Here is a 23,671-nt window from a genome sequence, read left to right on the forward strand (position 1 = left end):
TAAATTCATTACATGTTGTTAAATGCCAGGTTCATTTAAGGTAGGCACAATAACATTAATTAAATAATAGAGTTTAAAATTTCCAAAAATCACCATCTCATTCAATATTTTAAAATGTTTCAGATTCATCAGATGGTTGTTAAAAGGAAACTTGAGATCTAGGCCCAGAATAATTTTTGTATTAGCAGGTAAGATGTACAGTCAGAATACATGAATCTGCCTTCTTTCCCTTAATAATTTTTTCTTTCTTTTCAGATTGTTGGCAGCAAAGGTGGTTTTGAAATGGTCACCAAAGAGAAGAAATGGTCGAAAGTGGGTAGCCGCTTAGGATATCTACCAGGAAAAGGAACTGGGTCTCTTTTGAAGTCACATTATGAAAGAATTCTCTACCCATATGAGCTTTTCCAGTCTGGTGTCAGCCTTATGGTGAGATGCGTCATTTTTTTTTTTTTTTAGGAGTGGATAAATCCAGTTTGCCAAGTGTAAACTTTAGACTGTGTCCACCATAACAAGTAGCAATTGCCTATGCATAGTAAATTGAAAAAGAGTTCTCCACCTACCAGAATTTGGGGAAGCAAGGTGTAGTTTAAAAATCAACTATTTTTGGTTGTTTACAAGATAAAGGCTAATGGGAATGAAGAATGTTTTCTTATTTAAAATAAGTCCTTTTGCTTAAGCTTTTTGAAAAATTCCTTCTCTTGATTTCATGTATGTGTGTGTTTTATTAATAGCTTAAGTAAGGTATAATTTACATACTATAGAATTCACTTGTTATAGGTACACAGTTAACACTTTAATAAAAATCACACACCACAGTCTAGTTTTAGAACACTTCCATCAGCCCAAAAAGTTCTTTTGTGTTTGTTTATAGTTGATTCCTGCTCTTATCCCCAAACCTAGATGACAACTCATCTACTTTCTAGTTCCATAGTTTTGTCTTTTCTAGAAATTTCACATAGATGTAGTCATACCACATGATTTTGTATCCGGCTTCTTTCCCTTAGCTTAATGTTTTTAAGGCTCATCCATGTTTTAGTGCGTATTAGAACTTCATTCCTTTTAATGGCTGAATAATATTCTATTGAATGGATATACCACTTTGTTTATCCATTTACTAGTTGATGGACTGTTGGATTGTTTCCGGTTTAAGGCTATTGTGAATAATGCTATGAAATTCATGTACAAGTCTTTGTGTGGACATATGTTTTCATTTCTCTTGGGTAGATACCTAGGAGTGGAATTGCTGGGTTATATGGTAAGTTTATGTTTAACTTTTTAAGAAACTGCCAAACTGTTTTCCAAAGTGGCTGAACCATTTTACATTCCCACCAGTAATGTAGAGGCTTCCAGTTTCTCCACGTCTTTGCCAGCACTTGGTATTGTCAGTTATTTTGCTTATAGTCATTCTAGTGGGTGTAGTGGTATCTCATTGTGATTTTAATTTTCATTTCCTTAATGACTAATGGTGTTGTGCATCTTTTCATGTGCATATTAGCCATCATATATTTTACTTCATGAAGTGTTTCTTCAAATTGTTTTTATTAGGTTGTTTCTCATTTTATACTTGTTCTGAGAGTTCATTGTATATTCTCTATACAACTTCTTTATTGGAAAATGGTTTTACAGATATTTTCTCCTAGTCTGTGGTTGACCTTTTCATTTTTATAATGGTATCTATTTCAAGAGTAATTTATTGATTATTTTTCCCCTCTGTATTTATGGATTGTGTTTCTGTTGTCATAGCTAAGAAATCTTTTCCTAACTGAAGACGACAAAGATTTTTCTTCTTTGTTTTCATCTAGAAGTTTTATAGTTTTAGCTTTTATGTTTAGGTCTTTGATCCATTTTTAGGGTGTGTGTGTGTGTGTGTGTGTGTGTGTGTGTGTGTGTGTTTCAAAGTATATAATTTTTTAGGAAGGAGAACGGGGTAAATGAATATCCAGTTGTGCCAGCATCATTTGTTAAAAAGACTACCCTTTTCCTATTGATTTACTTTGGCACCTTTTTTGAAAATCAGTTGAATTTAAATATATAGGTTTATTTCTGGTCTCTGTTTTGTTGCCTAACTCCAATACTGTGCTGTCTTGAGTACTATAGCTTTGTAGTAAATTTTGATAGGCAGTAGTGTAAGTCTTCCAACTTTGTCCTTTTTTCAGAATTTCTAAATAATTTGCATTTCCACATAAATTTTAGAACCAGCTTCTCAATTTCTACAAAAGTTTGCTAAGATTTTGATGAGTATTTTCTTGCATCTGTAGATCAATTTGGTGGGAGAATTATCTAGTTTCCTATAGTATTTATTGGAATTTATTGGACATTTATTATTTTTTCTGAGTCTCAGATTTGATCTCTTATCAGTGAATGTGCTCTGTTTCTGTGCTCTGATTCTTTAGGGTGTACAAATGCCTAATTTAGATCTTAAGGAAAAAGTGGAGCCTGAGGTTCTTGGCACTGATGTCCAAACTTCCCCAGAGCCAGGCACAAGAATGAACATTGTGCCGAAGAGAACAAGACGTGTCAAGTCTCAGGTATCAATTTCCATGGGCCTTTTTTAGTAGGAATTTTAAGTGCATCGACTGTGTAGAACAGTTATTTGGTTATGGGAGATTGTTCACATACTGTTCTTTAAAACTTAAAGAGTTTCATTTGCTTTTGAGATTTTTGTTTACTTCAAGATGAATGGGGAAGAAATCGTAAAATTCAGTCTGATTTGATTTAGGAAACTTTTTGCAAATTTTGAAGTTTTTGGCAGAAATGACAAATCAGAGGGTGACCCTGGATGCTGTAGGGTCAGTTTCATAGATACGCTGATGAATTCTAGTATATTTTATTTTCATAGCAGGAGTTGAGCGGAGTTTTATATTTCACTTGTTATTCTTTTATAAACTATAGTATTAAGTTTCAATGCAATTTCTATAGTGTTCTTGCAACCTAAAATAATTTTAAAGCCTAATGAATGCATCAGAAGAAAATTGCCCTCATTTCTTTTTGTTCACTCCACCCCTTCCTATTCCCATTTCTTAGTAGCCCTCAAAATTGTATTTTTAAACGTTTTTGGTAAAGACTAAGTCTGTAAGCTGGGACAATGAGGTGCCCTTAGAACTCAGGTATGGTCCATTTAAATTAAGCATAAGAGTGGACTGAAAAAGCAACTTAACTGAATCCTGATCATTGACTTTAACATATTTAAAGAAACAATGTGTTAAAAGACTGGAAATGGTTTACATTGATAGTGGGAATCAGAGAAGGAACATAGTCCACTACAAGAAATACTGTATATGGTAAGGAGTCCTGTCACTGGAGAGGCAGGCTAGTATACTTTTATCTTGTTTTGCCTGAAAGGCAAAATTGCTTTCATGCCATGTCTCCTTTCCTGTTCTGAGTTTATGCTTCTTTAATAACCTTGTGATTAATAATTTAGCTTCTTAGGTACTTGAATAGCAGAGAGGTAGGTGTCTTAGATGGGAAATATGAATTTAATGGAAATTCATTGGAAAGTGATAGCCCCACTATAAATTGGTAAACTCCAGTTTAGTCATTAAGTGATTTTTATTACTGTAGTTGATCTCAGAAGTTCTGATCATCTTTAGGTATATGGTGACAATTCTATTTCAAGACTTGAGACACTTGAAGACTGGTCTCTTTGACGTGATGACTCAACTCTGAACAGTTGCCTGGGATGGCCCTGTTCATCTAATCAATTGCCAGCTTGTGATGAAACCCCTTTTGATGTTCTTCTAAAACCATGAAAATATCCTATTTATTTCTAATTACCTTTCTTGATAAAAGAATGAGGACTACATAGAGTGCTTTTACCCATTGTAATAATTGTCACTGGAGTCAGATTGGTTGATGTCAGGTAGAAACTAGAACCATTTCAGGATTTGCAATTAAGAATTTCTTAAATTTAAAGTTTGTTCTTAATTACTGTATTGCCAGTCTGCCTCATTCTTGGTTTTGTATTTCAGAAAGAAAGAAAAAGGCTTTCTGATAGAACATTTTGCCCCATACACAAAACCATTGGTATTCATTCTTGATCTCTGTGGGCAAAGTGTACCTTTCTCCAGGGATCATCTACTTCCATTCTTTCTGGTTTCTTCAGTGATTTTAATGTATCATTTATGAAATCTTTTTCTTCTACCTCCTTTGTTGGCTAAATCCCTTCGTCCCCCTGTCCCCCATATAAATGTGTTCAAGTTTCTATCATCTTCAAAACAAATAGACCTCTTTCTAGAAGTGCCTTACTCCTTGCTGCTTTTCTTGGACAAGTTTCTTGAAAAATAGTCTATATTGTTTCAGTTTTATCAATATTGTTTAGTTTTTGTACTCTGCAATCAGACTTTGAGCCAAATAGATTTGTTGAAACTGTACTGTCCAAGTTACCACTGAACTAGTAGTTGTCAAATGCTGGGGACCTCTTTTCTTATCCTACTTCATCTCGGGTTATATATACATTTAGTATAGTGTCTTATTTCCTTGAAATTTGATTAACTTGATTTTTTTTGGTGCGGCTTCTCTGACCCATCTTTTGGTTTTCCTCTTCACTCTCTGACCACTCCTCAGTCTTCTTTGTTATCTTGTCTCTGATCTTTACATGGTATTTTCAGTACTTTCCTATCTTCTCTTTCCCTAGTGATCTCATCTACCAAGTGATTTCACTTACTACCTATACACTGAGGACTCCTAAATATGTCTTGACATCCATGCTTCTTTTCTGTTCACAAGGGTGAGTGTGTGTGTGTGCATATATGTACTCCTTGGTGGCCACAGCTCAGGTTTGCTAAATTTAGTATGTCTCAAAGATCATTATCACCTTTTCTAAGTCTCTTTTTCTTTAATATTTTTTAGCTTGGTGACATTGACAAGTACAACCATCCAGTAATCCCTCAATCAAGAACCAAGTTATGAAAGTTATCTTACTCCCATTTCTTATCTCTGTCACATCACTTTCCATACTCTAATTGTTTTTTTCATCTGTGACCTTAGTAGAGTGAGTTCCTTGAAACTGGCATCACAGTTGGTCTATATCAAGAATTAATAAACCTTTAACACATTTATACATTAGAACAAAGCCCATAATGCCAATATGTCCCATTATTGGTGGCATTAAGTTTGAATCAGACTTCTCCCTTATAAAGTACTTATTCTCTTTATAATAAAGAGTAATCAGAGTAAACCATGAGACGGTATGAATAACCTGTTTTCCAGTTATGTGGTTTTAACATTGATTGGTGATCCTTGCCTGAATTAATTGTTATGTTGGTGGTTGCAAACTGGTGGTTTTCTAGGTCTGTCATTCCTTCTACCTTTATTAGCCTGTTTCTTTAAAGAACAACCCATACTTTTTCTTGAGCTATGTTTTTCATACAGTAGAATGTATACATCTTAAATGTATATTCGATGAATGTACATGACTGGAACTATGATTGACCCCCTCCCCCATTTTGGTAGCACTGTAGATCATGGTTTTTTGTTTTTTTGTTTTTTGAATACATGTCTTACAGTCTTTTATCCCCATTTTATATCTTTTTGATAATCAAATTTTTCAAATTCACCTAATGGGAACTCCTACAAGCTGGTTCATGATATTTTTTTTGACATGTTTTTGAGCACAAAAAGCTCTTTGGTTCTTATCCTGCCTTAGACCTGGAATAAGCCAATTCAAGGAATCCTGGTTCATTTTAGTGGGCATTGGTATTTAGAAACCAAGATCTGAGCACAAGGTATGCTTCTTCTTACTTGGATATCATTGTTTGTTAAGCCCTTTTAGTGGTCAGAGTTGGGAAATAAATTTTAAAAACATTATGACTTAATGTTTTGAGTTCATCCTAATAATTCCATTCTATTCCAGCATCACAAAATTCTTTTGGTTTATGTTTTAGTTCTCTTCCTAGCATTTTGTGTTGGGAACTTAATTCATTTATTTCTATACTTTTGTTTTAATTGACATGTTTAAGACTATGAAATTTTCTATGCTCATGGCTTTTATTCCAGAGATTCTGATATGTAGTCTTTTTACTATCTTTTTTGAAATAGTTAAAAAATTCCAGGTGGAAGGGCCTTTTGATTTTTATTTCGTTATTTATAGTTTTATTGCAGTACGATCAAGAATTTTGTTTTATTATTTCTGCTTTTTGGAACTTTATTGCTTGTCCAAAAAGATTTTACAGATTGAGTAAAATACTTTGACAAAGCACACACTGTATATTCACTATGTTAGCTTTTATTATTATTATGTACTTTGCTTTAGTAGTAGTAAAGAATGTGTAGTGTCATGTTTATCATGTAACTGTAGAGGTTGATAAGTATATCCAAATCAGTTTACTAATGCTTAAAGGTAAATTCTGAAATGCCATTTTGGTTGGATTGATTCTTATATAATCTTTTATCACTCTAGTCTGCATACATCAGCTGTTACATAGCCATAAAGTAGTCTGTATTTTATCGTAGTTTATTTTTATTCTTATCGACTAAGTGTATTTTAAATAGATTTCGATTATTGTTCTGCATTCAAATGTGGTTCATCTAAATTCAGGGTATAACAGTGGTGTCTATCAGGATGCTCTCATCTTCAAGTACTAGAATACCAAATGACAGTACCTTAAACATTAACAACAGTTTTCACAGCAGGACACATTTTTCACGTAAGATTTTGAGAGCTGAAGGTAGTTCTAAGATTGATACTGCTACTGCACATTGTCATCAAGGGCCCAGGCTTTTTCTATCTTTCTGCTTTGCTTCCTTCATTATGTGGATGATGTAGCTCCTAATTGCAGTGTGGCTGTTGCAGCGGCCAGTATCATGCTTTCACCAGACTTAATCTCCTAGCAGCAGTAGGGAAGGAGGTTGGGGCAAAAGGACTTATTCTTTGAGAAGCTTTCTCTTTTATTAGAAGGGGACAAGGATGACAGTCCCTAGCTAGGTCATCTCCAACAAAGTGAAATCGTATTGGCATAATCGGCTTAGAAAAATCATATTCATCTCTTGGGATGGGCATATTGCCATTAACTAGTTAGAAGTGGGTGTCTATTAAATAGTTAATGTTCATTAACTATTTAGAAGTGGAGATTTCTATTGAGTTATTACCTGTATTATACCAGTTATTACCAGTAGTGTCTTATTTCTGTACCAAACCTGATTTAGAACTGCGCTTTTTGAAAGTAGATTTTCTTTTGTGGAAAGGAATCTGAGTGTTACATAGTGCTTTGAGGAAGTGTGTTCAACTGCTGTAAAAAGACAGGGAGTGAAATTAGAAGAAATCAAATAATTTTTTTCTTCATTTTGAAGAGGATCTTAAACTTTTCTTTGGTAAGAAATGTATGAAGCAGAATAATTAGACTAATATGAGTTTTATTTTTTTTTTAGTCAGAGTCTGGAGAAGTGAATAGAAACACAGAACTGAAGAAACTTCGAATTTTTGGTGCTGGGCCTAAGGTCGTGGGCCTGGCAGTGGGAACAAAAGATAAAGAAGGTAAAAACTTATTTGGTCATGAAAAGAAATAAAGTACAACCATACGGTTTTAGCAAGATTCACATGATATTTGAATTGCAGTCTGCCTTGGGATTATAAACTTGTTACATGGTTCCTAGACAAGTCACCTATTTTTTATGGCAGATAGTCTTAAATATAAGGCATGCGGAGCCATATCATGTTGAATTTTTATAATATTTTGGAGGGGAGAAATTTTCCTCCTGCATGTCTAATATGCGACACAGACATTGTAATTTCTAAAGGCTAGTTTATGAAAGAATGGTGAAATTAATGGTTCTTACTTCGTGATCTAAAGCTTTAACTTATGAATTCAAAGTGAAATCAAGGGTTCCCTGACTTTTAGTATTAAAAGATAGTAGGGAGAGTTTACGACTTAAATACTAACTGTAAATTTGATTTTTTTTAATAATTGCCTTTATATATTATCATACTTCATTTAAATAAACTCTGTGTTTAGGGAAAGCCTAGTACTCTCAGCTTAGTATACTTGAAATTTTTTGTGAATAAAATTACTAATGTAAAGATTGAGTTCTACTTTTCTCTCTGTACATGTCAGTTTTAAAACTCAACAAGGATTGTGTTCGACATGTTTTCACTGTATAAGAAGTCATATTAACTATACATTTTATGATATCAGTAACTAAGTCATAATTTAGATTTTGGACTGAACTCTGGAGGATCAGATAATATTGTTCCATCACTCTAAAATGTGTGATAAGACTTAACTAAATACATTACAGTATTTATAATTACTCTTTAAGAATTATTTATTCTTGATAACTATTGTGTTGGCTGGCAATGATCTTAAAACTAGTCAAAGTAGTCACTGATGAGTACCGCATACAGTCAGTAAAGATTAGTAGTTAAGCTCTCTGGAGCTTGATTGCCTAGATTAGAATCCCAAATCTGCCACTGGCTGTGTGATTTTTGGCAAGTTATCTAACTTCTTTATACTTCAGATTCTTTATCTTCAGTGGGGGATAATAGTATATCTACCTCATAATGTTGTGAGGTACTAATTTAAATAATTTTAAATAGTGTCTGGTCCAGGTTAAGCTCTCAACATTAGTTTTTACTATTATTATATAACTATTTTTATTTTAAGATGAGGTCTCCCGAAGACGAAAAGTTACCAACAGGTCAGACGCATTTAACATGCAAATGAGACAACGGAAAGGAACTCTCTCTGTTAACTTTGTAAGTGTTTTGAGATGCGTTAGGAGGGAAAGGATTTATTTTTATTTAGTTCTGTACTTTTTATCTTGCTCTCATATCTTGGTATGCCATTTAGTTAATTCATTTGGTTAGGAGACTTGATGGTGAATCTAAAGTTGCAGATTTAGTTTATTTAATGTTAACCTTGCTTTGTCCCATATACATAGACTATTCCCCTAAATCATAGACCATATGATGAGAATGAATATGAATCTGTAAATCCTTGACCTGTATTTTAGTCAGTTCTAAGTATTTATTCTCTACCAAAGGGTGTTTGTACATAGGAAGGATGACATGGTATATTTTATATCTATAAATTGACTTTCAGGTACCCTAGATCTGTAGTCTTTCTATATTCTAATAACTTGTTATGCTCTTACTAACTTGCCTATAGAAGCTCTGAGGAAATTTAGGAAGTTTTATGAAAGGCAGCTTAAATATAGTTACTTAAAATAGATATTCAAGATTTAAGTTATATTTACTTTTTAGTATACGTTATTTCAATTAAGGAGTTCCTGGTAAAAATTAAAATTACTTATTACATAAAATAGACTTTTACTTTGTTTTTTAACAGGTTGATCTTTATGTTTGTATGTTTTGTGGTCGGGGAAATAATGAAGATAAATTGCTTTTGTGCGATGGATGCGACGACAGCTATCATACATTTTGCTTAATTCCCCCACTACCTGATGTGCCCAAAGGAGATTGGAGATGTCCTAAATGTGTTGCTGAGGTACAGTTTATGGATCCTCTAAAAACTAAGAACAGTTAACACATGCCTACACACATATAGTAAACACATTTCCAAAAGCTTCTTCCACTTTCTTTGTTATTCAATCTTTAGAATTTCCAGGGTTTTTTAAGAGTGATAGTGTATTGTGGCAGCCTGCCTTTCAAAGGTTCTTTTCCTGTTTCTGGTTTGACAATTCTTTCTGTTGCTGCAGATAAATGAGATTTTTGCTCAGAATGTTCGTATTCCTGGAAAACAAAAATGAAGAAAACCTGTTTTATTATTTTTTTTAATTAAAAAGAATAAAAATCAGACATGAAACTCTAAAGCTTAGGAGTTATGCATTCAGTTTTCATGCTACCAGATAAACTGATAGTATCTATTAATGCTTGCTTAAATTTTGATTTGATTGTATAAGTTATCCTTACTGAAAGATTATAATGATGTCATTGTCATGAAATGCCTCATGTGTTTACTTATTTTATCAAAATGTGATAGGACATTGAAGGGGAGGGAGTTGGCTGGGTGTATATAGATGTATTCAGAGGTCTTTGAATTAGTGCTATTCTCAAGGTTAGATGATTTAGAAGCAGTTCTATGCTAAAGGAGTATTCATGTAAAAGTATTGGTCGTGTGGTTGATAGTGTGGAAAAACCATTCTTCTAGCTTGCCCTAGCAATCCAGTGGATATGCCTTTATCCATTACCTCTGTTTCCTCCATGAACATTTATATTCTGCACAGCTACATTCCCTGATACATACCGAGAGTGATAGGCATACCTGGGTTTGATTCCAAGTGAGTCATCCTGTAGGTGTTTATTATGGTGGCAGAGCTTAATGCCAGCTCCAAAGTTTAAAAGTATCTTATTACCACCTTCCTATTGGAAAACTCTGAATAATGTAGTTGAGGTTCTAGAACATTATTTTCCGATTCTATATTGCAAGTAATTAATACTTGCTTTGCTGTCTAGGGTTGATTGGATTAGCTTCACCTAGGAAAATGATCAAAGAAGGTTGTACATGAGAGCCTTAACTCTTTGTTCAGTTTAGTTTTAGTGAGTTAATCTTAGATATTTTTTTCTTCCCAGGAATGTAACAAACCTCGAGAAGCCTTTGGATTTGAACAAGCTGTACGAGAATATACACTTCAGAGCTTTGGAGAGATGGCAGATAATTTTAAGTCTGATTATTTCAATATGCCAGTCCATGTGAGTATCTGTCTTTAGGTCAGTTTGGGGAAGTATGAAGACCAAAACTTTTGATTTGCTTTTAACTTAAAATAATTTGTAGAAAATGGCATGAAAAAGAAGATAGACCACCACATCTAAAGACTAGGAGCCTAGCATCTGTTTCTATTTCTTTCATACTCTAATGTGGCACTGTGCACTCTTCTGTTGAGAAATCTACTTGAATCTTTGAATTGCTTATTGGCCCTCTAGTAATCTTTTATAGAAGAGCATGAAGTACATGGCAGTTGCTGCTTTTGTTTAGTTGTTTATAGCATAAGATTTGCTTCTTTTCTTAGGAGATCTTGAGCTTTTAAACATTTATATCAAAAAATATGCCAAAGCTATTAAAATTAAGCCTTGATTTTTGTTTCCTTTTTCCACCTTGCTGTCCTAGGTCATCTTTATCCATTTTAGTTAGGAAGCTGCTTGCAGAAAAAGGCAGTGTAAATTCATTATGTTTTTCTGAACATCTAAGTTTTCTTTAGCTTTTTCCCATCCTCAGTGGAAATAGCTAAAACTCTGGTCTTTTCAGCTCTGGAAAAGGTGGTTTTCTTTTATCACTGGTTTATATTCACTTGACCTGGACATTGTGTTACAGTGAGTTATGTTTATATAGTGAGTTAGTAATATGTTATTTTTGTTTTCCTTGTGTAGATGGTTCCCACAGAACTAGTAGAAAAGGAATTCTGGAGGCTGGTGAGCAGCATTGAAGAAGATGTTATTGTAGAGTATGGAGCTGATATCTCCTCAAAAGACTTTGGAAGTGGATTTCCTGTAAAGGATGGTCGGAGAAAGATGCTGCCGGAAGAAGAGGTGCAGAACAGATAGTAGTATCTAAACTTCTGCTTACTCTCAAGCTGATTTAATCTTTGCATAGTAGAAAAGCTACCTTTCAACAATTATAAGGGAACAAGTTCATTTAAAATATTAAACATGTAGGATTTGGACATTATAAATAATCTTCAGTTTTAAAAAAGTCAAAGTACCATTAAAAATTATTTAACTTTGCATTTTAAAAATAATTAGTTTAAAACTTTGACCCCATTAAAAAATTTTTACCTACCTTTTTCTGTTTGAAAATCTAGAAGGAGATTTAAAATTTAAGAAAAAAATTACATTTCATTGATAAGTACCACAAGTTAGTTTCCTTTTCAACACCTGAGCAGGTAGGTTTTCAAATATATATTTAAACTGTAAAACATTATGAAGTCACATCACATAGGAGATGACCTCCACGTATAAAACTGAATTAAGATGATCAGTTCTTTGTCTCTTTAAGTTGGTCCTTGTCACTTTTTCTTTTCTCTATAATTAACAGTGATTAAAGTTTTATCTCCTATTAAAAGAGTTATACATGGTTTTAAAAACTATATAATGCAGAAGAATTATAATTAAAAGTATAGGCACTCCAGTTCTCTTAAGGTTACTGTTTGCACGATATATCTTTTCTCATTTTTTTACTTTGAACCTGTTTGTATCTTAGAATCCGAAGTGTTTCTCTTGTAGGTGGCATATGATTAGAACTTTATTTTGTTTGTTTTTAATCTAGTCTGCTGTCCTTCGATTGGAGTGTTTAGTTTGTTTACAGTTAATATAATATTTGATATGGTCGATTTATGTCGGCCATTTTACTATTTTCTGTCTCATGTCTTTGTTTTTTCTTTTTTATGGTTTTTTTTTGGTGTTAAGCAGATATTTTTTGTAATACCATTTTAATTCCTCTCTTTTTTTTTTTTTGGCTCTATATTTTTGAGTTATTTAGTGGTTCCAATAATTATAATATACATCTTTTCATTTTAAATAGCTTTTTGACAATGTACGTCTTTTAATTTACCATAGTCTACTTCATATTAATATTGACTTAATTCTGGTAAATATAGCAACATCAAAACAGTTTGTTTCCTCCTTTCTTTTGTGCATTGTCATGCATTGTGTCTACATAGTATATAAACACAACACAGCAATGTAATTATTGCTTTCATCCACCTTATTTTTTTTAATTAAGAGAAAAAAATGTGCTTTTTTATATATTTACCCACATATTTGCCATTTCTGCTGCTCTTCATTCTTATAGATCAAAGTTATCATTTAGGGTTCTTTTCTTTTCAGCTTGGAGGACTGCTTTTATGACTGAACATGACTATTCCAGTCTGCCCCTTTATAAGCCAGACCAATGTATTTTGTCTCTGTCATTTACCTTCAAACCTTATCTTTCCTTTAAAGCTCTACTCAGGTTCTTCCTTTTTATAAACTTTTCTTAGTAGTTCAAACCTGTGATGATTACTATTTTGTTGTCCAAAGAACTATGGAATTTACTCTTTTGTATTATCTTGTCTTGGAACTTTTCATCTAGATTCATTATTTTTCTCAGCCAGTGAGCTGACCAAACAGCTAAAAAAGATTTCAAGTAGTATTTTTTTGAAAGCCTCTTTAATTTAATTTTTAGGCCACATTTCGAGGGTAAGAATCATGCCTTATTTTTTATTGGAATTTATAGTTAAACCAATGTCAAACTTTCTTATTTTATCCTCTGTGACTCTTAATTACACTTTTATAGTTTTTCTTTCTCTGTGTTGCATTGTGGATGATATCCTCAAATCTGTCTAGTTCACAGATTCTTCAGTTTTGTCACTGGCTCTTTAACCTCTTACACTGAGAATTTTATTTTTAAACTCTTACAGAAAGTCATAAACATATAAAAGTAAATGTAATAATGCACTTCCCTTCCTCTCTCTCAGTACGGGGCATCCAGGTTCAACAGTTATCAACCTTTTCACAGAAGGCAGTTGGATTCTGTTTTCTGTTTTACATTTCAGTCGTTGTGATGTCACATGTCATATATCATCTGGAAAACTCACATTACGTTCCTGCAAGAATGATAGTGAAAAAGGCAAATAACATCTTAGAATTATTATGAAAATAGTTTGACTTTGTAAATCCCTTAAAATAGTTGGGCTTCCTAGATCCTGCTTTTGAGAGTTGCTCTCCACAAGGATGATAAGAACTTTAAGTCTCTACCTTATGTGGCTTTAGGAGTGGGTGTTTGAAACTCAGTGTCCATTGCTTATATTCAATTAGGAACCTCTATGAAAATTTAAGCAACTGCTTTCTTTGTTTCTGGAAACTGGGAATTTCCTTTTCTTTTTAGTTTATCTATGAAACAGATATTTTTGTTTTGTTATAATTTAATATTTCTAGATGAGTTTGTAGTGGAGGCAATGGCGGTGACTGAATCATCTCAGTTTTCAGTGTTGCAGTTTTAGGATTGTGTATTTTGTTATGTCCTCTATCTGGTACCATCCTTAAAATACAGTAATAGACATTTTTGGAAGTTATACTACTGGGGATAAAGTAGAAATATAATAGCAACCTATTAAAATTAGTCTCACTATTTTACTAGTAAGCGGGGAGGAGTAATAAAAAGCCTTGTTTAATATTGTAATAACTGTGTAGAGCCAGGGAGATACTAGACTAATCGGGGGAATCACTTCACAAATTATATAAATGTATAACCACTATGCTGTGTACATGAAACTAATATAAAATAATGTTGAATGTCAGCCGTAATTGAAACAAGAGAAGAGAAATAGATAACCTTTAAAAAAAGCCTTGTGTTACATGCTTCAGCATAAACCAGAGGGATCTTAAATAATTAAAGGGAAATCTAAATATCACCTAGACAGGAGATAGGATTAAATATTTAGGCATATCTACATGTAATAGTGAGCAAAGAGCACAAATTGTATGTGTAAATGTAAAACTTTTTACTTTTTTGAAACTCAAGATTCTATTAGGCAGTTGTCATTTCTGATCTCATTTACATTTTTTTTTCTTTATAGGAATATGCGCTTTCTGGTTGGAACTTGAATAACATGCCTGTCTTAGAGCAGTCCGTTCTTGCACATATTAATGTAGACATCTCTGGTATGAAAGTGCCATGGCTCTATGTGGGAATGTGTTTTTCTTCTTTTTGTTGGCATATTGAAGATCACTGGAGTTATTCCATCAATTACCTCCACTGGTATGTGCAAGTTTTGTTAATAGCATACATACTTAGTAACCTTTTAAAAGATGTAATAATATTTGGTGATATATTAGGGAGAGCTGAATTTAAGTATTTCCTATCCAAAAGTAGGATAATCTATTAAGGAGAGAAGTGTAGAGGTCAGAGGGTACATCTCAGATACCTGTCCTTTTAAAGTGTGCACATGCCCAGAACCTAAAGTTTTAGACCTAATGATACTTGTTAGGTATACATGAAAATTACTTTGGTATATCTTTTGATATGGAAGGTCGGCTATTCAAAGTTTATATACTTAAGATCTGACTAAACCTTCGGTATTCGAACTTTTCAAATGATTTTTTTTAATAACATTATCCCTAAAAACTCCTAAGTTACATGTGTATTCATTAAATTTCTTTTGCTGAATTCTTTTTGTATTTCACCCACAGTATTTATTTACTAACCCAGGATTGTGATCTTAAGTAAATGATATTTTTCTCTCTGTTTGGAAAATACAATTCAGATGACACTGTGCAGTGGGAAACTCTAGTGATTGTCCTTTTCTGCTTTATTGCTGTTCTGTGTAATATGATAGTTGCTAGTTACATGTGGCTATTTAAATTAGTCAAGGTAAAATAAAATTAAAAATTTACTTCTTCAGATGCACTAATCACATTTAGGTGCTTTAGTTTAGCATGTGTGACGCGGGTACCCTGTACTGTCCAGTGCAGATATGGAACATTATGTTCCGTATGTTTCTAATAGGCAATCAATTCTATAAGAGACAGTACTGCGAATTGTATTAGGATTAAGAAATTTAGCTATTCTATAAATAGCTTGATGAATTAAATCCATTTCCCAGGAGTACAACTTAATATAAATGAACTCTAGTGCACTAAAGTATATCAGTGATGCCAAGTTTTTGGTCCTTAAGATTTATAGATAGAACTCTATTCAAGGTTTCAACAATATCTAGCTGTGGTTTATTTCTTTGGATAGTAAAATTGTATGCAGTGAAGTTATATAAAGGTATTCTAGAGAATATTGATGTTTACTTTAATCATGTGAAGGTTATTAACTTGTCCAATGGACCTGTGTGAATCAAGGAAGTATGTCAGTATCCTTTTGAACAGTACATATTGATAGTGTCTTTCCCATTTGAAAATACTATTTACCAATCCACATGTTTTGAATTGCTTTTCTAATAGTGATAAGTATGTATTTATCCATATACTCTTAGCTTACCTCTTGTTATGAACAATAAATAGCACAGATTTACGAGATTATTGCCAGCATTCAGAACAGATCATCTGTGGCCATAGAACAAGACAAAGTTAACTAAATTATATGGATTTGAATCAGAGACTGCGACCTCATTGAAACTGTGCTCTACCTAGCTGAACAGTTATTTTTTTTTTGCCAGGGGGGAGCCAAAGACGTGGTATGGTGTGCCATCTCATGCTGCAGAACAGCTGGAGGAGGTGATGAGGGAGCTGGCCCCTGAGTTATTTGAATCCCAGCCTGATCTTCTACATCAGTTAGTCACCATCATGAACCCCAATGTGCTAATGGAGCATGGTGTGCCTGTGAGTCTTTTTGTGTCTCTCTTCAGTATTTTTAATTTAAAATTATTTTAGCTTTTGTTAGGTAGAGTCATAATATATGCTTTGTTTTGTAGCTAGAAGTAAAGATCATGTCCTCTTCTAGCTCAATTAGAGTATACTCTGAAGGGAACAACATTCGTTTAAAAAAGAGTGTTCTAAAGTATGAATCATACTTTATGTATAGCTGTATATTAAAATAGCTTTCGGTTTTCAGTGAACCATTATATCCTGGTTTTAACAAAAGTCTTATATTTATTATCCCTATTTAATCAGAGTTTAAGTATTTTAGGTGATAGTTCTAGTATATGTACTACTGAAGCGAGCATTAGGAGGTAGTTCTGATAACTAAAACTTACCTTTTTAGAATCTCATTTCATATAAACATTTCACAGCTTTTTATGTGAGATGATGAAGTAAACATGAATACATTTTCTACTTTTCAACTTAGTTTTGCAAATGTTTATTAAATTTAAGCTACTAACACCCGATAAAGTGTAAATTTAGTAAGTTTGTTACATGTAGTACATTACTAATAGTATTTTGTCTTTAAAGAATGAATTTATACTAGAATTTGGGACTTTTCAAAAGACATCATGTTATAAAACAAAGTGAGGTACAGGAAAACTGATTTTTGTGATATCTCCCTATTAAATATAAACTAATCAATTAGTTTCCAAAAAATTATTTAAGAGTAGGTGGAAGTTCCTTTCAGCCTTTACCTCTGTTTATACACAATAAAAAAAGGAATTAAAATTCTCTTAATTATAAAAATTTTATCAAGTTGGCAACCTAGTAGCTCAGTGAGAGTAACATTTTCTCTGAGAATTGTTTTTTGGTTGCTGATTCTAATCATGAATTATTATACCTTGTTATCAGTGACTATTTTGACAAGGGTGAAGTTCTGGCTGTTTCTTAAACCTAACATTCTAGTGTGTGTAGGTTAATGCTTTATTGTTTTCAGTTTTAGAAAATGTTTCTGAAACTGACTGATAAAATCTGTCTTCCTTTTTTGTTTTTTTTGTTTGTTTGTTTATTTGTTTTGTATCACTGTTCCCGATTTGCATTTAGGTGTACAGGACCAATCAGTGTGCTGGCGAGTTTGTTGTGACATTTCCTCGTGCCTATCATTCTGGATTTAATCAGGGCTACAACTTCGCTGAAGCTGTGAACTTCTGTACTGCTGACTGGGTCTGTTCTATAGCAAGTAGCTGTTGTACGTCTACTAACATCCCTGGAAAATGACTCTTAGTTGCCATATTTCCTTAGCTGGGGAGGGTAGGGTTCATGAATATATCTGTAGACACTGGAGTGGCTGTGGTAATTTAGAAAGTTCAGTTAGAGTTTCTATTGTAGTTTTTATTTGGAAGATTTCATAGTTGGTCTTATTCATTCATGATTTTCCTCATTCTGATTGAATTTTAAGTGGTTAGTTGATATTTTTTGCATTTTTCCTGAGAGAATATGGTTTCTCTTATCTTTACTTTCTCTGAGCACTTTAGATTTCATAAAGATAAACCAAATCTTTTCAAGGATTATTTCTACTATATTTCCACATATCTAGGTCTATGATTTTTATTTTAAAATACCTTTTCTTATTCCCTTCTATTGAACAATTAGGTGATATTATTACAATTAGGTGATTTTATTTTTCCTGTCATTTTATGTTTTCTATATTCCCTTTTTTACAAATTTATTTTAAAGAGCAACTAATATGGAGACCTCCATGGCTATACAGCTGTGTAAATGATAATGCCAGTGATTGCTATTTTGCTTTTGTATGCGGTAGTTATCAAAAAATGGTTAAAATTGTATTGGTTGTGAAAAGTCTGCAAATATATAATACATCCTTTTCCTTTAAGCCTTAAATTTTCTCTTAGTGATTTTTTTTTGTCACCTCAACATTTGGGGGGATATTTTCAAGTAATATTGGACCTTATGTTTTCTGTAGGCACCTTAATTTATTAAATTTTATGATTAACCATTTTTGTTTCCTTGCCTAATGAATGAAATAGTAAAACGAACAATCTTATTCGATCTAGTAATTTTAAACTTCTTTCGTATTAGGCTTAGGACACAGTAAGAAAAAGACTAAACTTAGGATGTTGCCTTGGGCTTGTGCTCTTTTTAAAAATTCAGCTAACATTTATTAAGTGTTTATGACTTACTTGCTCTTTGGCTAGGTGGGAAATGGAGATGATTAAGAGATGAGTTAGAGATGGTTTCTACCTTTATTGTGTTCCATGTTATTGATGTTTGACCCTGGACACTTTTTTCATTTATATATATATTTTTTTATTTTTCAATTACAGTCGACATTCAGTATTATTTTATATTAGTGTTAGGTATGCTGTACATCCTTGCACAGCTTTTTAAATTTCACTAGGTCTAAAATTTTTACTTGGTATGTAAAGATGCTAAGATTCACTTAACCTCAAACATGCGAAATGATACATGTGAAATCCTTTGATGTCCTTTAGGAGAATGGTCTGATAATAAATGAAAAATTATAGCAGCTTTACATCTGGACTAAAATGATGGTACTAACTTTTATAAGCCACAGTGGGTAATCAGCTCTGTTTTATGTGGTTTCCTTACATATCATAATAATTAGGGACAGCAAATCCCACAGTTTTGTTTTTCTCTTTCTTGGCCATGTGTTAAGGCTATATGAGAAATGTTTGAAGAGTATATAAGAATATATATAATATATAAGAATTAAATAAAAAAGCTATATGTCATTAATAGACAAATATTTGCTAACTGTAAGTTCAATGTATATATTTTCTTGGGAAAGATTGTTTCTTTGAAAGAATATGGAAATACTGCTTGATTCAGAGATAGTCTCATACTCTTGAACTGTGATTACTTTCTGAAAATGGAGGTGAATTCTGGAAGATTCTTAAAGGTCCATTTTCTTATGTTTTCTATTTTGTATTACAGTTTTCAAATACAAACAAAAACTCCTTTTACCCACCCATATTTTTCAACTAGAGTATAGGAAAAAAGTTGGAGAGTGTATGTGTGCGTGTGTTTAGTATAGCTAATGTTATCATTTGGTTTAAAGTTTGATAGTTAAAAGAAATTTTCAGAATTTATCTTAGAGTATATTTGTTGATTTATGAAAAGCAATTATTTAGTGATTTATTTCACTTAGGGAAAATAAAGTATATAATCTCATGATTTCACTTCGAATTCTCTGTAGGCCAGACTGGTTGCTTTGAAAGGAATTTCTAGTTGTAGAAATCTAAATCACCTTTCACTTTGGTCCTTATAAAAAATAAAATGTCAGCTATTGTGACTTAATTCCTTCTCTCTCTCTCTCCCTTTCTTCCTTTTCTTTTTTCACTTCTAATAACATTGTTCGTTTTGTTTTGTGGAAACTTCAGTGCTGAATATGTCCACTTAACCATTTATAGCCTGAATTTTTTTTTTTTTTCTATAAGGGTAGCCTTATGTTATGCTAATAAACTAAAAGAGTTTGCTACCTCATTTATGTAAACCAAGGAACTTGAACTTCTCGATGTACATAATGAGCAGAAAATCAGTAGCTTATGCCAGAAGCTTAGCATGTAAAAATTATGTGAATCTTCTGTGGGAAGGCTTTTGAAATTTCTGCTGGGCCATAGAGGTTTAATGTTTACAGTTACCTCATGTTCAAATAGAGTTTGTTATTCTGTCCTCTTTATAATAACAGTGAGGATCTGGAGGGTAAATAGTGGTTCTTTAATGGAATATGCTATAAAGCAAGTAATTTAATTTGAGAATCTTGTCCTTTTCAGTTGCCCATTGGACGTCAGTGTGTCAACCATTACCGACGGTTAAGGCGTCATTGTGTCTTTTCACATGAGGAACTCATTTTCAAAATGGCAGCAGATCCAGAATTATTAGATGTGGGGCTGGCTGCCATGGTATGCAAAGAATTGACTCTCATGACTGAAGAAGAGACACGATTAAGGGAGTCTGTTATACAAATGGTGAGTTGGCTGAACACATTTTCTATGTTTGATAATGCTTATGGAATATAAAAAATGGAACTTATGAAAGAATTCATTTTCATCTTTGATCCCTTTGGAAGTTGAACACAAAAATTACTAGTTTGGAAAAGGTTTCTTATATTTATACTTGCTGTTTTGGTTTATTCAAGTTGAAAAAGTTTTAAGAATATCGATATTATTGCTAAGATTTTATAAAATGGAATCCTATCTGATAGAATTTTTTAGGTATATATTTATTTTAAAAAAAATCCTACATATAGTATATCTTTAAATGAGAAATTTTAAATTCTTTTCTTCTGAACTTTGTAATTGACTGAAAGTTATATTTCTGGTGATTGCAGACTTTCACAGTGAATTAATCCCCCATGAATAGGAAGGACTGAATAACCAAGAGTTAAGATTTTGGATGCTGTGAATACACTCAACATTTATCACATTGAAAAGGGAAATATGTAGAAAATCTTTGTCTTCAGTCCATTCATCTTGGCCCATTCTCTCTAACCCTCCCTACATAGCTAACCTTGCTGGATTTGTACCATGCTCCTCGTGCTCTCTTATACAGCCTACTTTCTCTACTTAGACATTCTGTTCCTATTTTTTAAACAATTTTCTTGATATATAATTGACATACAATAAACAGTACGTTTATGGTATATAATTTAATGTCTGACTATGTATATATCCATGAAACCTTTGTCACAATCAAGATAATAACATATCACCTTCAGAAGTTTTCTTATGCCCCTTTGTAATCCTTCCCTCTTGTCCCATCCCACCCACCTCTCATCCCTTCCAGGAAAACACTAATACATATTCTTTAGTTTGCCTTTTTAAAAAGTGTTTTATCTGAATCAAATTATATAATTTATACTTTTTTGTCTGGTTTCTTTCACTTACCATACTTACTTGGAGATTGATCCATGTTGTTGCATATAGTCATTGTTCATTCCTTTTTATTGCCAAGTAGTGTTACATTGAATGGACATAACAGTTTATCCATTTTTGAATGGACATACCATAGTTTATCCATTTACTTGTGACTGTTATGAGTTTAACTGCTCTGAACATTTCTGTATAATATTTTATATCAATATATACTTTCATTTTTCTTGAGTAAATATTAGTCATGGAATGGCTGGGTTATATGATATGTGTATGTTTATTTTTTTTTTGTAAAAAGTGCCAAACTATATTCCAGAGTGGGAGTTCTATTTGTCCTACATTCTCACTGATATTTGTATGGTTCGTCTTTTTAACTTTAGATAGTCCAATAGGTTTGTAGTGGTATTTCATCGAAGTTTTAATTTTAATGACTCATGACATTGAGTGCCTTCTAGTGTACTTATTTGCTATCCGTGTATCTGGTAGAAGATTCTGTTCAAATCTTTTACACAGCTCTTAAAAATTGGATGGTTTTCTTATTACTAAATTTCGAGAGTTCTTTATATATTCTGAATATAAATTTTTTATCAGATAAGTGATTTGAAAGTATTTTCAGTTTGTGGCTTGTTTTTTCCACTTTTTAACAGTATCTTTTTGAAGAGCAGTTTTTAATTTTTATGAAATTCAGTTTATCAGTTTTTTCTTTTATGGCTCCTGTTTTTGGTTACATTTAAGAAATCTTTGCTTAATCCAAGATCACAAAGATTTTCTCTTATATTTTCCAGAAGTTTTATAGTTTAAGCTCTCATATTTAGGTATATGACATTTTTCAAGGTGATTTTTGTATATGGCATGAGGTATAAATCAAAAGTTTATTGTCTTGCATAGTATGTTACTTATAATTTCAAGTCCACATAGGAAAATTCTAACCCAAGAATTTAATAACCAAGAATAATTGATAGGTTGAGAAGATACTTTATTTTTGACATATCCCAAATGGTAGACTATAATAGGAGCCTGTTTTCCTCTAAAATCAGAATTTTCTTGAAAACATTTTCAATTAGGAAAATTTGTATGATCACAAAATTAGTTTCTGTGTATTTTTAAACAATTTGTTTTAAATAATGGGCTCTGTGTGTATTAAGCTAGATTTAAAGTGTCTTAAGAGAATGAATATAGGTTTACGTTTAGGAGAAATATGGTAGGCTAGTGATTTGCATCTGGAAAGTCAAACCAATCTAGTTTCACTACTCTTCTTATAGGCATAATTGGGGGGGGGGAGGGGGAAGTCTGTAACCAAAATATAAACTAGACACACTAGAAATGATCTAAGTATTATTATTACAAAATATTTAAAGCTGGTTATTTTTAAGAATTCAAGTTGACTTAGAAATAAGCATTTTTACTAAATGGTAAGATTTCTTTTTCAAATTGGCTAACCTGTGATAGCGACAAGAAAGAACAAGATATAAGTGAGTCTTTTAAAAAATTTTACTTTTTAGGATATATGACGATATGACTGGGGAGTTATTATTCTCATTTTGTATCCATATTCTCAAGTCTTGCTTTTATTACATATTTATTTGTTAACTTTTTGGATTTTGTTTTTAATAAGACTTAATTTTTTTAGATTTGTTTAAGTTTCAGTGCAAAATAAAGGGAAGGTACAAAGATTTTCCACATATCTCCTGCCCCTACACATATGTAGTCTCCTACATTATCAACATCCCCTACCAGAGCAGTATATTTGTTACTATTGATGTACTTTCATTTGACATATCGTAATCACCAAAGTTCATAATGGTTTACTTTTGGTGTTGTACTTTCTGTGGGTTTGGATGAATATTTAATGACGTGTATCCATCATTATGGTATCATACAGAGTATTCTCACTTCCCCAAAATCCTCCTGGCTTCCACCTATTTATGCCCCCCGCCCCACCACCAAATATTCCTCACCTCCAAAACCCTAACAAACACTAATCTTTTTACTGTGTTTACAGTTTTGCCTTTTCCAGAATGACATATAGTTGAAAAAGTGCAGTACGCACCCTTTTTAGATTGCTTTCTTTCACTTAGTAATATGCATTTAAGGGTCTTGCATGTCTTTTTGTGGCTCGATAGCCCATTTCTGGCACTGTCTGGATGTACCACACTTTATTTAACCATTTACCTACTGAAGGACATCTGGGTTGCTTCCAAGTTTTGGTGATTATAAATAAAGCTGTCATAAATATCTATGTGCAGGGTTTTTTTGTGTGTGTTTGTGTATGGACAAAATTTTTCAGCTCTTTTGGATAAATACCAAGGATCGCAATTGATTGCTGGATCGTATTGTAAGAGTATGTTTAGTTTTGTAAGTAACCGCCAAACTGTCTTCCAAAATGTCGATAACATTTTGCATTTTGTAATGATGAACATTTCTGTTGCTCCACATCTTTACTAGTATTGAGTGTTCTTAGTGTTTTGGATTTTGGCCATTCTAATAGGTGGGTAGTGGTATCTCATTTATGTTTTAATAG

General features: G+C 32.6%; 1 protein-coding gene across 1 annotated transcript in view; it reads left to right on the top strand.

The window, feature by feature from the left end:
• KDM5A (lysine demethylase 5A) overlaps window positions 1-23,671 on the top strand; it is a 74,950-nt gene that overhangs the window by 11,190 nt on the left and 40,089 nt on the right. The window contains exons 4-14 of the mRNA XM_036236303.1: window positions 256-426; window positions 2,394-2,528; window positions 7,366-7,471; window positions 8,598-8,689; window positions 9,282-9,440; window positions 10,526-10,645; window positions 11,321-11,479; window positions 14,506-14,687; window positions 16,093-16,255; window positions 17,342-17,461; window positions 20,053-20,247. Of these exons, the coding sequence (XP_036092196.1) occupies window positions 256-426; window positions 2,394-2,528; window positions 7,366-7,471; window positions 8,598-8,689; window positions 9,282-9,440; window positions 10,526-10,645; window positions 11,321-11,479; window positions 14,506-14,687; window positions 16,093-16,255; window positions 17,342-17,461; window positions 20,053-20,247 (1,602 nt within the window). The remainder of the gene's footprint in view (window positions 1-255; window positions 427-2,393; window positions 2,529-7,365; window positions 7,472-8,597; window positions 8,690-9,281; window positions 9,441-10,525; window positions 10,646-11,320; window positions 11,480-14,505; window positions 14,688-16,092; window positions 16,256-17,341; window positions 17,462-20,052; window positions 20,248-23,671) is intronic.

Source organism: Rousettus aegyptiacus, unplaced genomic scaffold (genome assembly GCF_014176215.1).
Source record: "Rousettus aegyptiacus isolate mRouAeg1 unplaced genomic scaffold, mRouAeg1.p scaffold_m13_p_2, whole genome shotgun sequence".
Taxonomy (NCBI): Eukaryota; Metazoa; Chordata; class Mammalia; order Chiroptera; family Pteropodidae; genus Rousettus; species Rousettus aegyptiacus.